The following is a 14,932-nucleotide window of genomic DNA, read 5'->3' as shown; positions in this document are numbered from 1 at the left end:
AGGTTCTGAGGCTGGCAGGTGTGATGAATTGTGTGGGTTAATACACCCAACAACTAAACCAAACTTATCCTTTTTCAGTGTAGGCATACTTGAACCTTGACTACAAAATCGCAGCGAGAAATAAATATGGCAGATATGCATTCTGCAGCAAATACTGTGACGTAACAGTTGGAAACAAATAACAGACAATAGAGAAAACTGAACGAACCGGAAAATATTTGACCCAAACAGAATTTAAAGATATCTACACCACACCTGGACAGCCTTCATTCAACTTTTCTGCATTCCTACAGACTCCAAGTACACAACAAAATTTATTTAAAGGCTAAAAAGTTGAAATTTTATATGTCCCCTTTAAAGGGTACCTTAAACACACTGCTTCCTGTCATGACATCATGGATAAATCAAAATGATTCAAAGACGATATCAGGAAAATAATTTTGGACCTTAATTTTCATATGTCATTATTCATTGAAAGAGGAAGACACCAACACCCAAAACCAAAAAAAAAAAAACTGATTATAGTTTTAAAGTTATGCTGGGGAACAAATAGGTCTTCTAAATAAACAATGACCCTAAGCATACAACCGCATTTTTAAAGGTGTCTTAGGAGACTGAAGTCATTGTTGAGGATTGGCTATCACAAGTACTATGTGAGATATGAAGCGAGAACAAATCTGACTCGGTTAAACCAGTTCTGGATACACAAACATTTGAACTATGTCATACAATTTAAAAGGTTATTCCACTAAGGAAAAACAGTGATATTCAGTAAAAAGTTAATTTATTTTAGTAACTAACTTCACTAAGTGAAACACAGTATATAGATAAATTACGCACAGCATTTTTTGATTAATTACCTCAAATAACCCTTTATTAATGTTAATTATGATGATTTTTTTTTTTTTTTTTGCTTACATCTAATGAAAACACATTTTAGATTAGAATATTACATCATACAAACATCATTTATAATACTGAAAATTAGGCGTAATGAGAGGATGTCTAATACCTGCTTAAAGGCTGTTATTTTCCAAATGAGCTTTTAATCTGAAAAATGGGCCATATCAGAATGCATATTTTAATTAATTTAACATAATTGTATGTCTACACAGAAATAATTTTATGATACTAACTGACCTAAAACAGGAAATGTTTATTCTGATTTAATGTCAGACAGTGAAGAAAAAAAGGTTATGTGTAACAGCAAATGTTACAGTATTAGGGCCATTGTAGATGAAAGAAAAAACAAATAATGTGGCCATGGAGGTCTGAATTTCAGCTAAAAACTCAGAAGACATAACTTCAAGAAAAAGCTCAGAAATGTGTAAGTAAAAAGGTTTACTGAGATTATAGAGTCAAAGATTTGTGATAAAAAATGCCATAAGTCCTCTAAGAGTTAGGTAGTTAATTTAGGAGAGGAGCATCTGGATATTTTCCAAAGTGTAAGTGGTAGATCCGGGCTTTTTTCCTGTATTTGAATGACATCTCCCGCGCACAGACTCGATACAGCCATGTTGCAGTTTCTTCCTCACTAACTCAGGCATGTATTCCGGATCCCGTTCAACGTGTTCATGGCGAGTCTGCATCCGGGACACCCAACTATGAGTCGTGATAAGTATCATTGCACAGCCTGAAATTCATTTTTGAAAGTCACATTTTATAGATTCACTGTCTTCATTCATTAATTTTGAGCAAAATTTTGATATTGGCATTGAAAATCTACTGTCATGTTTGTATTAGTTAAAAGGTCATGGTGGGCATACACTGGTCTCCTTGCTGGATCAGAGCAGGACATACGGCATATGCACTAAGGAGCAATGACTGGAAATAGAATGAAAGTACACTTTTGGTTTGGGAATAAACGACAATATGGATCCATATCATGATGGATCTATTATTTACTTAAAAAATATTCTTCAAAGATGATCACCATCCAGTCTGATTGAGCAATTTTGTAAACAATAATTTTTTCACTCTCTAGATGTGCAAAGCTTGAACAGACATATTCTCAAAGACTTGCAGCTACAATTCTCTTCTCTTATTTAACCCAAGATACTGATTGCTTGTTTTAGACCCAGTGTTTGGTTAAAACTGGCCCGTCTCTGTCCTAGCAGCATAAACACAGCATTTGGATTAAACAAATAACCCAACAGATTTTATAATGTAATAAGTTACCTAGCAGTAGATGCTTTTGATGGTAAATGTTTGCACTGACTTGGATGACTAAATGTTCTTATTGTAACAGATTTTTTTTTTTTTTACATTGTAATGTTGTCATAGTCATAATAGAAAAAACGTTTGACTCAGTTTCTCTAATTTGTGTCACACACAGTCTGAGGAAGTGAAGGATGTGGAAGCTTTCTTCCTTTTCCTCCTCCACTATTGTGCCCTGTCACATCCGTGCTAGTGCACAGCCTATTTTCTTAAAGCTTCGTCCAAATCCAGGTCAGGGCACCATCTCATCAACCTTGGTATTGTTTTGTGTTACAGATTTATCCTGTGTCACTCCAGCTGGTGGTGTTTGCAGAAGGCGAAGAGCTGATCCTGTTGCTGGAGAAGAATGAGTGAGTTTCCCTGTGATTCCTATTTTTCATGTCAATTGTCCCTCTACAGTAATCATGACTGCTGTGTGTTGTTCATGCACAAAGCCAGATGACAGACATCTGAACACCATTTTAACCGGTGGTAAGTTAAGATTGTTTAGGACGAGAAGGAGGTGAAGAGCTATGTGGGTTGAGGCTTTGATATAGCACATTCAAGGAAGGAGAAATAATATGTCCCATATGTATTGGACTCTTTTCATGGTCCATTCTCTCTGAAGGGCTGAGAAATGAAAGCTAATGAAAGAAAAGAAGATGAAGTGAACTCAGAAAACATATTTGCTGACCTTTTCATTACTTCTCTCCTTTCATTGTTGTGGAAAATAATACAGTAAAGCGTGAAATCATGTAGGGTTCATTGTTATTCAGAAAAGCTTACAAACTTATTACAAACCATCTCATACAAATAGGAAATACTGATGTAGAAGCAAATAAAAAATGAAACGATAGCTTCAATGATTCAGGTTCTTGGGCTGTCAGTGTTTTTTATTTAGAGGGAAATACTATTTCCCTCTGATTCTCTGACATGCACATACTGACTCTTAATTAATGAACTTGATTCACAGGTACTGAAACTTACTAATGACTATAGAGAGTTTTGGCATGCACAGTTGGAATTTTACAAAGAAAAACTACTTTTGGAAGATTGACGAATAGTGCAACATCTAAGCAAATGAATTAGAGTTCCAGTTCTGTTTGGTCTTATTTCCCCTCCCCCGCATGCAGTCCAACTTTTTATATGATATCTCCTCACAAAATACACCTAAAACATTTCAATGGGTACCACTTTCTCTCCTTATTCTTCATGTGACCTGAAGTGACTGCAGTATCAGCTGTGGGTCATCCGTCACCAGCCGTCATCCGGCCTGTTTGCTGTCAGGCCAGATGTGTCGCCTGATACCGCTTCACTGGTTCAGCCAGCACAGAACAGGTGGTCCCAGGTGGTCCCTGACAACTGTCTGTTGTGGCAAAGGTGCATCCGTTCAGTCGGTTCAGAATAAGAGTTTCAGCAGTAATATTTTACGTTTGGGAACATTGGTTCTTTTCCAAATTTGTTTTTCTGCGTAATGCAGCAAAAAAAAAAAAGTGTGGAAATGAGATGAGAAATAATCTCCTCTTTTTTTTATTTCATGCTGTAACTTTAGGAGAATGTGACAAATTACCCATTAATAGAAGTGAGAGCTTTAATAATGATGATGAGATGCATCAAGTTTATGAGAACAAAACCTAAACCATATTTCAAGAAAATGTTAGGGAATATTTACAGTTCCAATTTCATTGTTTTCAGAAGTACAGATTCCAGATCACACAATGTTCGGGAGAATCTGTAATAAATTCAGGCCATATTTGCCAAGTTTATATATTGTGTTTTTCATGATAAGATTGATCTAATGTGGTCCTAATTGCCCAAAAAAACAAACAAAAAAAACAAACAAACAATGGAATGCTATCAATAAATAAAATACAAGTCTCAAACATTTGCAAAGAGTCTCTATTCAGTGTAGAATTACTAAATTAAAGTTAGTCATATTATTTTTGAACTAGTGGTCTAGTGAGTCACAGTATTCTCACAGCATTTATAAATCATTTTGTATCTTGACTGTCTCTATGTTCCTGTCTCTTTATTCTGCCAGGTACTTCGAATTCTGCCGCATAAACAGTTTTAAAGTGGTGGAGGCTTCCTTAACATTTATGTATATACAGGTCCTTCTCAAAATATTAGCATATTGTGATTAAGTTCATTATTTTCCATAATGTCATGATGAAAATTTAACATTCATATATTTTAGATTCATTGCACACTAACTGAAATATTTCAGGTCTTTTATTGTCTTAATACGGATGATTTTGGCATACAGCTCATGAAAATCCAAAATTAGCATATCATTAAAAGGGTCTCTAAACGAGGTATGAACCTAATCATCTGAATCAACGAGTTAACACCTGCAAAAGATTCCTGAGGCCTTTAAAACTCCCAGCCTGGTTCATCACTCAAAACCCCAATCATGGGTAAGACTGCCGACCTGACTGCTGTCCAGAAGGCCACTATTGACACCCTCAAGCAAGAGGGTAAGACACAGAAAGAAATTTCTGAACGAATAGGCTGTTCCCAGAGTGCTGTATCAAGGCACCTCAGTGGGAAGTCTGTGGGAAGGAAAAAGTGTGGCAGAAAACGCTGCACAACGAGAAGAGGTGACCGGACCCTGGGGAAGATTGTGGAGAAGGACCGATTCTAGACCTTCGGGGACCTGCGGAAGCAGTGGACTGAGTCTGGAGTAGAAACATCCAGAGCCACCGTGCACAGGCGTGTGCAGGAAATGGGCTACAGGTGCCGCATTCCCCAGGTCAAGCCACTTTTGAACCAGAAACAGCGGCAGAAGCGCCTGACCTGGGCTACAGAGAAGCAGCACTGGACTGTTGCTCAGTGGTCCAAAGTACTTTTTTCGGATGAAAGCAAATTCTGCATGTCATTCGGAAATCAAGGTGCCAGAGTCTGGAGGACTTGACACTGCCAGAAGTCCAGTGTCAAGTACCCACAGTCAGTGATGGTCTGGGGTGCCGTGTCAGCTGCTGGTGTTGGTCCACTGTGTTTTATCAAGGGCAGGGTCAATGCAGCTAGCTATCAGGAGATTTTGGAGCACTTCATGCTTCCATCTGCTGAAAAGTTTTATGGAGATGAAGATTTCATTTTTCAGCACGACCTGGCACCTGCTCACAGTGCCAAAACCACTGGTAAATGGTTTACTGACCATGGTATCACTGTGCTCAATTGGCCTGCCAACTCTCCTGACCTGAACCCCATAGAGAATCTGTGGGATATTGTGAAGAGAACGTTGAGAGACTCAAGACCCAACACTCTGGATGAGCTAAAGGCCGCTATCGAAGCATCCTGGGCCTCCATAAGACCTCAGCAGTGCCACAGGCTGATTGCCTCCATGCCACGCCGCATTGAAGCAGTCATTTCTGCAAAAGGATTCCCGACCAAGTATTGAGTGCATAACTGTACATGATTATTTGAAGGTTGACGTTTTTTGTATTAAAAACACTTTTCTTTTATTGGTCGGATGAAATATGCTAATTTTGTGAGATAGGAATTTTGGGTTTTCATGAGCTGTATGCCAAAATCATCCGTATTAAGACAATAAAAGACCTGAAATATTTCAGTTAGTGTGCAATGAATCTAAAATATATGAATGTTAAATTTTCATCATGACATTATGGAAAATAATGAACTTTATCACAATATGCTAATATTTTGAGAAGGACCTGTATCAGTGATGCTTTCTTGTGCTGCGTTATTGGTTTGTTTCTAGCTTCCCCTCACTGCATGACGTGCCTTTGGGCAAAACACTTAACCTCAAGTTGCCTAGTGATATGTGTATTGGTGCATGAATGTGTTAGCATTGAGTTTGTGGCTGGGTGAATGAGGCCCTAATGTAATAGCTTGTTGAAGCTTGTTGAAGGATCACCTGTTCCAAGGGGTGAAGCATTTATTTTGGGTCTGTAATGTTTGTTTCACTAGTTGTTTATGAGTCTTTTTGTATATTTAGATTCATTGCCCATATGCTTGGGCTTTATCCTAGTTTATGCTGCTATAAAGGCATTTCCTTATGCTTTTTTGTACCAGGCTTCCAGGCTTAAAACCTTTTTATAAAGTCTTATTGAGTGAGCTGCCAGTACATTTCACTGAAGTCATTTAGGAAATAATCCTGTAGTTTTTGTGCTTTTTTAGTTTCGATTTAGATTTATGTTAGAAATCACTTAAAACAACCCCCACTGCCACTCCATATTATTCTCTTTACTGTTCAGATAATTAAATTTGGTGGCATACTTTGGGAACATTTGTTTTCCTATTTTCACGAGGCCAATGGAAATGGCCGTGTCATGTTTAATATTTTAAAGCTTGACATATTGTACAGTAGAAACAAAGCAGGACAGATGCTCAGAATTGTGCCAGCAGCTGCAGCTTTGAAATAAAGAATTGATCAATGGCAGAGACTTGAAATGATTAATAGTGGTGGTATGGGACATTTCACATTAGTCTTGATTAAATGGTTCAGTAGCACTGTTTGGGTTACCAAGTGCTTCTGTGTATATGTAAAAAAAAAAAAAGAAAGACAAGAGAGGTGGAAAAGATATACAGCTTGGCCTAGTTGGTCAAGTACAGTTAGTTTATTAATTTGGCTCTTCTAGGTCTTGTAATATCTGAAATGGTTTATAGCTAATGTGTTTATAGTTTTGTAGTTTTTTTACTCTCTTCTCTTCACAATATCCCACAGATTCTCTATGGATATTATTTTTAAAAAGATTAAAAAGAGAGCTAACCTAGCTTTTATGAAGCAGATTTTTTGTGGTATAAATCTTTCTGGTATAAAACAAAGACCTGAGTATTCATTTTAAAAAATGCTTTTTTTGGGTTACCATTTAGGTGCATTTCAAAACAAATGTTTGTAAAATTAGGTAAAAAATGTGGACAACTGCAGGAGCAAAAACATAAAAAATATAAAATTAGCAAATAAACTTTAAAATAAAGCTATATTGATATAGATACACTAGTCAGAGACCTTGTAGTCGATTTCAGATCATCGATTTTATAAAGCTCTGACCTTCACTTGTATTGTGAGACTATTGTTCTCTTTCTGATTCTTATTATTTAAAAAATGCTTGGACGGGAGATGCAGTATTATCATCCAGACTCCCTAGCTTGCTCTCTAGCTTGAATAATGTAATCCTGCCGTTGCAGAAGTGGCGAGTCAAGTATTCCTTCAATTTTATCTCTTTTTGCTATTTAGTTAAAGTTCTTCTCAACATACAGTACAGACCAAACGTTTGGACACACCTTCTCATTCAAAGAGTTTTCTTTATTTTCATGACTATGAATATTGTAGTTTCACACTGAAGGCATCAAAACTATGAATTAACACATGTGGAATTATATACTGAACAAAAAAGTGTGAAACAACTGAAAATATGTCTTATATTCTAGGTTCCCCTCCTTGAACCACCACCTTAACGTGGTGGAGGGGTTTGAGTGCTCAAATGATCCTAGAGGCTATGTTGTCTGGGGCCTAAATGCCCCTGGTAGGGTCTCCCATGGCAAACAGGCTCTAGGTGATGGGTCAGACAAAGAGTGGTTCAAGAATCCCTCATGAAGAACAAAATATCGAGGCACGTGACGTCGCCCGGTACGGCGGAGCCGGGGTCCGACCCTGGAGCCAGGCCTGGGGTCGGGACTCGTCGGAGAGCGCCTGGTGGCCGGGTTGCTCCTCGCGGGACCCGGCCGGGTCAAGCCCAAACGAGAGACGCGAGGCCATCCCCCAGTGGGCCCACCACCTGCAGGGGGAACCGTGAGGGACCGGTGCAAAGAAAGAGGATTGGGTGGCGGACGAAGGTAGAGACCTCAGTGGCCCGATCCCTGGATGCTTAGGCTGGCTCTAGGGACGTGGAATGTCACCTCGCTGGGGGGGAAGGAGCCTGAGCTTGTGCGGGAGGTCGAGAGATATCAACTAGAAATAGTCGGGCTCGCCTCCACGCACAGCGTGGGCTCTGGAACCCATCTCCTTGAGAAGGGTTGGACTCTCTTCTACTCTGGAGTGGCACACGGGGAGAGGCGGCGGGCTGATGTGGGTTTGCTTGTTGCCCCCCAGCTCAGCCGTCTCGTGTTGGGGTTTACCCCAGTGGATGAGAGGGTCGTATCCAAGCGCCTTCGGGTTGGGGAGAGGTCTCTGACTATCATTTCAGCCTACGGGCCTACGAGTGGTAATGCAGAGTACCCGGCCTTCTTGGCGTCCCTGTCAGGGGTGCTGGATAGTGCCCCTCCTGGGGACTCCATTATTCTGCTGGGGGACTTCAACGCCCACGTGGGGAACGACAGTAACACCTGGAGAGGCGTGATCGGGAGGAATGGCCTCCCCGATCTGAATCCGAGAGGTGTTTTGTTATTGGACTTGTGTGCGTGCTAGTCACAGATTGTCCATAATGAACACCATGTTCAAACATAAGAGTGTCCATCAGTGCACTTGGCACCAGGACACCCTAGGCAGGAGGTCAATGATCGACTTTGTCGTTGTATCATCAGACCTTCGGCCGCATGTTTTGGACACTCGGGTGAAGAGAGGGGCTGAGCTGTCCACTGATCACCACCTGGTGGTGAGTTGGATCCGCTGGAGGAGGAGAAAGCCGGACAGACTTGGCAGGCCCAAGCGCATAGTGAGGGTCTGCTGGGAACGCCTGGCGGAGCCCTCGGCCAGGGATGTATTCAACTCCCACCTCCGGGAGAGCTTCGACCAGATCCCGGGGGATGTTGGAGACATAGAGTCCGAGTGGACCATGTTCTCCGCATCTATTGTCGATGCTGCTGCCCGTAGCTGCGGCCGTAAGGTCTGCGGTGCCTGTCGCGGCGGCAATCCCAGAACCCGGTGGTGGACACCAGTAGTAAGGGATGCTGTCAAGCTGAAGAAGGAGTCCTATCGGCTGTGGTTACCGTGAGGCCAAGCGTGCCGCGGCCCGGGCTGTGGCAGAGGCAAAAACTCGGGCCTGGGAGGAGTTCGGTTAGGCCATGGAGAAGGACTACCGGTTGGCCTCAAAGTGATTCTGGCAAACCGTCCGGCGCCTCAGGAGGGGGAAGCAGTGCTTCGCCAACACTGTCTATAGTGGGGGCTGGAGACTGCTGACCTCGACTGAGGACATTATCGGGCGGTGGAAGGAGTACTTCGAGGATCTCCTCAATCCTGCCATCACGCATTCCGTGGTGGAAACAGTGGCTGGGGACTCGGGGTTGGACTCTTTCATCACCCAGGCTGAAGTCACCGAGGTGGTTAAAAAGCTCCGCGGTGGCAAGGCTTCGGGGGTGGATGAGATCCGCCCTGAGTACCTCAAGTCTCTGGAGTTTGTAGGGCTGTCATGGTTGACACGCCTCTTCAACATTGCGTGGCGGTCGGGGACAGTGCCTCTGGACTGGCAGACTGGGGTGGTGGTCCCCCTTCATAAGAAGGGGGATCGGAGGGTGTGTTCCAACTACAGGGGGATCACACTCCTCAGCCTCCCTGGTAAGGCCTACGCCAGGGTATTGGAGAGGAGAGTCCGACCGATAGTCGAACCTCGGCTTCAGGAGGAGCAGTGTGGTTTTCGTCCCGGCCGTGGAACACTGGACCAGCTCTATACCCTCTACAGGGTGCTCGAGGGTTCATGGGAGTTTGCCCAACCGGTTCACATGTGTTTTGTGGACCTGGAGAAGGCATTCGACTGTGTCCCTCGTGATGCCCTGTGGGGGGTGCTCCAGGAGTATGGAATCGGGGGCCCTTTATTAGGGGCCATCCGGTCCCTGTACGAGCGGAGCAGGAGTTTGGTCCGCATTGCCGGCACTAAGTCGGACCTGTTCCCAGTGCATGTTGGACTCCGGCAGGGCTGCCCTTTGTCACCGGTCCTGTTCATAACTTTTATGGAGAGGATTTTTAGAGGCAGCCAAGGGCCGAAGGGGGTCTGGTTTGGGGACCAGTGGATTTCGTCTCTTCTTTTTGCGGATGACGTGGTCCTGCTGGCCCTCTCTAGCCAAGATCTACAGCATGCGCTGTGGCGGTTCGCAGCCGAGTGTGAAGCGGCTGGGATGAGGATCAGCTCCTCCAAGTCCGAGGCCATGGTACTCGACCAGAAAAGGGTGGCTTGTCCTCTTCAGGTTGGAGGGGAGTTCTTGCCTCAAGTGGAGGAGTTTAAGTATCTCGGGGTCTTGTTCACGAGTGAGGGAAGAATGGAGTGGGAGATCGACAGACGGATCGGTGCGGCTGCCACAGTAATGGGGGCGCTGTGCTGGTCCGTTGTGGTGAAGAGAGAGCTGAGCTGAAAAGCAAAGCTCTCAATTTACCGGTCGGTCTACGTTCCTACCCTCACCTATGGCCATGAACTTTGGGTTATGACCGAAAGAACGAGATCCCGGATACAAGCGGCTGAAATGAGCTTCCTCCGTAGGGTGGCCTGGCACTCCCTTAGAGATAGGGTGAGGAGCTCGGCCATCCGGGAGGGGCTCGGAGTAGAGCCCCTGCTCCTCCACATCGAGAGGAGCCAGTTGAGGTGGCTCGGGCATCTATACCGGATTCCTCCTGGACGCCTTCCTCGGGAGGTGTTCCAGGCACGTCCCACCGGGAGGAGGCCCAAGGGACGGCCCAGGACACGCTGGAGGGACTATGTCTCTCGGCTGGCCTGGGAACGCTTTGGGCTCCCCCTGGAGGAACTGGAGGAGGTGTCTGGAGAGAGGGACGTCTGGGCGTCTCTGCTGAGTCTGCTGCCCCCGCGACCCGGTCCCGGATAAGCGGAAGACAACGAGTACGAGTACGAGTATTCTAGGCTGTTCAAAGTAGCCACCTTTTGCTTTGATTACTGCTCTGCACACTCTTGGCATTCTGTTGATGAGCTTCAAGAGGTAGTCACCTGAAATGGTTTTCCAACAGTCTTGAAGGAGTTCCCACAGATGCTAAGCACTTGTTGGCCCTTTTGCCTTCACTCTGTGGTCCAGCTCACCCCAAAACATCTTGATTGGGTTCAGGTCCGGTGACTGTGGAGGCCAGGTCATCTGGCGCAGCACCCCATCACTCTCTTTCTTGGTCAAATAGCCCTTACACAGCCTGGAGGTGTGTTTGGTGTCATTGTCCTGTTGAAAAATAAATGATGGTCCAACTAAATGCAAACCGGATGGAATAGCATGCTGCTGCAAGATGCTGTGGTAGCCATGCTGGTTCAGTATGCCTTCAATTTTGAATAAATCCCCAACAGTGTCACCAGCAAAGCACCATCACACCTCCTCCCCCATGCTTCACAGTGGGAACCAGGCATGTAGAGTCCATCCGTTCACCTCTTCTGCGCCGCACAAAGGCACGGCGGTTGGAACCAAAGATCTCAAACTTGGACTCATCAGACCAAAGCACAGATTTCCACTGGTCTAATGTCCATTCCTTGTGTTCTTTAGCCCAAACAAGTCTCTTCTGCTTGTTGCCTGTCCTCAGCAGTGGTTTCCTATCAGCTATTTTACCATGAAGGCCTGATTCACACAGTCTCCTCTTAACAGTTGTTCTAGAGATGTGTCTGCTGCTAGAACTCTGTGTGACATTGACCTGTTCTCTAATCTGAGCTGCTTTTAACCTGCGATTTCTGAGGCTGGTGACTCGGATGAACTTATCGTCCGCAGCAGAGGTGACTCTTGGTCTTCCTTTCCTGGGGGGGTCCTCATGTGAGTCAGTTTCTTTGTAGTGCTTGATGGTTTTTGCGACTGCACTTGGGGACACTTTCAAAGATTTCCCAATTGTTCAGACTGACTGACCTTCATTTCTTAAAGTAATGATGGCCACTTGTTTTTCTTTACTTAGCTGCTTTTTCTTGCCATAATACAAATTCTAACAGTCTATTCAGTAGGGCTATCAGCTGTGTACTGTATCCACCTCCTGCACAACACAACTGATGGTCCCAACCCCATTTATAAGGCTTGAAATCCCACCTATTAAACCTGACAGGGAACACCTGTGAAGTGAAAACCATTTCAGGTGACTACCTCTTGAAGCTCATCAACAGAATGCCAAGAGTGTGCAGAGCAGTAATCAAAGGTGGCTACTTTGAAGAACCTAGAATATAAGACATATTTTCAGTTGTTTCACATGTTTTTGTTCAGTATATAATTCCACATGTGTTAATTCATAGTTGTGATGCCTTCAGTGTGAAGCTACAATATTCATAGTCATGAAAATAAAGAAAACTCGTTGAATGAGAAGGTGTGTCCAAACTTTTGGTCTGTACTGTATAAGTGGTGATCAGTATAAACATGTGTTGACAATCTGCCTAAACAGAAAAACTGGGATATTGTACATGCCATTCTTTCCAGTGGTGTTTTATGCTCTGGCAAATACATATCTTTAAGGTTAATGGTGCATATGTGCAACTGTGTATTGAAGATATAAAGATGACAAGAGTTTACTTTCTAACTGCCTGGACATTTATGTTTAAATACTGTAGGTTTGGCCATTTAGTCAAGTACCTCATTGCCAACAACTTGTTGCTCTGGGAAAGTTAATAAAAACTAATGTAAAAATAGTGCCTTGCAAAAGTATTCATTTAACTTTTTTACATTTTGTTTCAACTAAAATCCCCACTGTGTTTGAATTTTACGTGACTGACCAACTCAAAGTGGTTCTTAATGGTGAAGTGGAAGGAAAATGATGCATAGTTTCCAAAAGTTTTACCAAAATACCCCAGAAAAACCAGAAACATTGAAAATGCATTTTAACCATCCACCATGAGTCAATGCTTCATAAACCATTTGCAAACACAGCTGCAGGTAATTCAGGTTATGTCTCCACCAGGTTTGCCCATCTAGAGGCTGAAATGATTCACCCAATGTTCTCTGCAAAGAATTTTAAGCTCAGTTGAGTTGGAAGAAGATAGTGTGTGAACACCCATTTTCTTGCCACCTGTCCTTAGGTGTCTGAGTTTGACTGGCCCATCCTAAAACATGAGTGTGCTTTGATCATACCATTGTAGCTTTGGCTACATGTTTAAGCTTGTTGTGCTGCTGGAAAGTACAGCACTACTCCAGGGTCTAGCCTTTCCTCCCTCCTGATGAAAAACAGCATCCGTGATGATCCATGATGCTAAGACCACAAAATTTCAATGGGGGGCATTACGCATTAAGATAAAAGTTACATTAATTAACTACATTACTGCCATTCAAATGCAACATATGTCCGTTCCAAGTTCTTTGGAGCCCAAAGAAAGCACGCGCGAGAGGTACATTGGCTGACCTGGCCGGAGCAAGACGGACAGGAATGGAACAGAAAATTGGAGTAGCTTTAATATATGTTTTGCAATAGGTCACATTGATTTTTGATTCACAAAATTGTGAAGTTCTTCCAACCTCTTTAAGTCAGGTGCTCTCTGTAAAGCTTGACTATTTCTAATACTCTCTATTATTTCAATTAATATTGAAAGTCTTGGAGGTCATCTTCCTCTGAATCACAGCAATTTCTGAACTGACTGAAAAATTACTAAAACATCATTAAAATTAATACATTCCCACTGTGTATTATAGTTTACTCAACACATACTAATACATATTGTCAAAATGCAACTAGTAAAATGTAGTAGTATTTTTTCTAAATACAAAGAGCTTTAGCGTTCATATTTTACCTAGCTCTCTACAAATGACCCTGTGTTTTCTAGTGAGAACATTTCCTTTCATTCTTCTGTGGCAGGAAAGAAAAGAGGAAATAAGTCTATTGAAAACCCACGGCCACTTTTAAATAACGTCATTATGTTTTTGGCATAAACTCCCCATAGCAACAACTGCAGCATGTGTTTTTCAGAAAAAGAAGATGTTCCCCATTTCAACAATAAAGCCGTCGGGATCAACAGGTCTCTGAATGTGAGTTACACAGGGGTTTGAGTGGGATTTGAGCCTACAGCTACACTAAGAAGCATCCAAGGATTTCTGAGGAATTTAATTGGATCTTTTAAGAGTCTGAGATGAGGTGGATTGCATGTAACCCCCTTTCAGCCACACAATTTACTGTATGATGAAAAGGTTTTCCTTCTTGTATTCTCTAACAACTTTGATGCCTTGTCAAGCTTGACAAGAGGCACTTCTTCGTGGAGCTGGTCAATGCTAATGTTTGTCATGGATTCTAGACAGATGTGTACAGGCCAGATTTATCAGTTAGGAAGACAAGTAAATGCTATTTTTTAGCTGCATCCATGGCTGTGGCAATTCTTCCCTCTTAGGCTGTACATCTGCAGGTCCTCCTGCATATGCTATTGAGCTTATTTGTTTTGTCTTCTTCTTCACAAATTTCTTACTCCTTCTGTCCCCTTTCTGTTGCAGTCATTCCTTCCCTGTAATGTATAATTCTTTCCACCCCTACCTTCCAGTCTTTTATCACCACACAATCTAAGGCCCTGTCAAAGTCAGCCGGAGGGGAAAAACATTGGACCTCATGCTGCTGTTTGGTTCCAACACATGTGCACTTGGATTTTGTGCCAAGTCTCTGTATGGATTTTCTCCAGATGCCAGGACATTTTCCTATGGCTGTCACAATCAGTTCATGCATTATTAGCCTAAATACTGGTTGTCTATGGGAGAGTTGTATTAGTGGTTATGCTGCACTGTGCCTCATTATATATGCCAGTTATTCTCAGATTTTTCCATTTGGTATAAAAGTGTATGTGAAGTTATTGTTACATTTTGGAAAATTGACAGTAATGCATGACAGCTGGCTGACTCTGTAAGAAAAAACACCTACACTGATCAAACATAACATTATGACCTATAATAGGTGAAGAGAATTCCACAGATT

The 14,932-nt window shown here is 42.9% G+C and overlaps 1 protein-coding gene across 1 annotated transcript in view; it reads left to right on the top strand.

Moving 5' to 3' along the window:
• The window catches only part of adam12b (ADAM metallopeptidase domain 12b), a 144,187-nt gene that overhangs the window by 28,866 nt on the left and 100,389 nt on the right, over positions 1 to 14,932 (top strand). Inside the window, 1 exon segment of the mRNA XM_047350627.1 lies at positions 2,494 to 2,567. Coding sequence (XP_047206583.1) covers positions 2,494 to 2,567 — 74 coding nt within the window.

The sequence above is a fragment of the Girardinichthys multiradiatus genome, chromosome 22 (genome assembly GCF_021462225.1).
Source record: "Girardinichthys multiradiatus isolate DD_20200921_A chromosome 22, DD_fGirMul_XY1, whole genome shotgun sequence".
Classification (NCBI taxonomy): domain Eukaryota; kingdom Metazoa; phylum Chordata; class Actinopteri; order Cyprinodontiformes; family Goodeidae; genus Girardinichthys; species Girardinichthys multiradiatus.
Note: the sequence above shows the minus strand (reverse complement) of the source record. Positions and strands in the feature narration are given on the sequence as shown.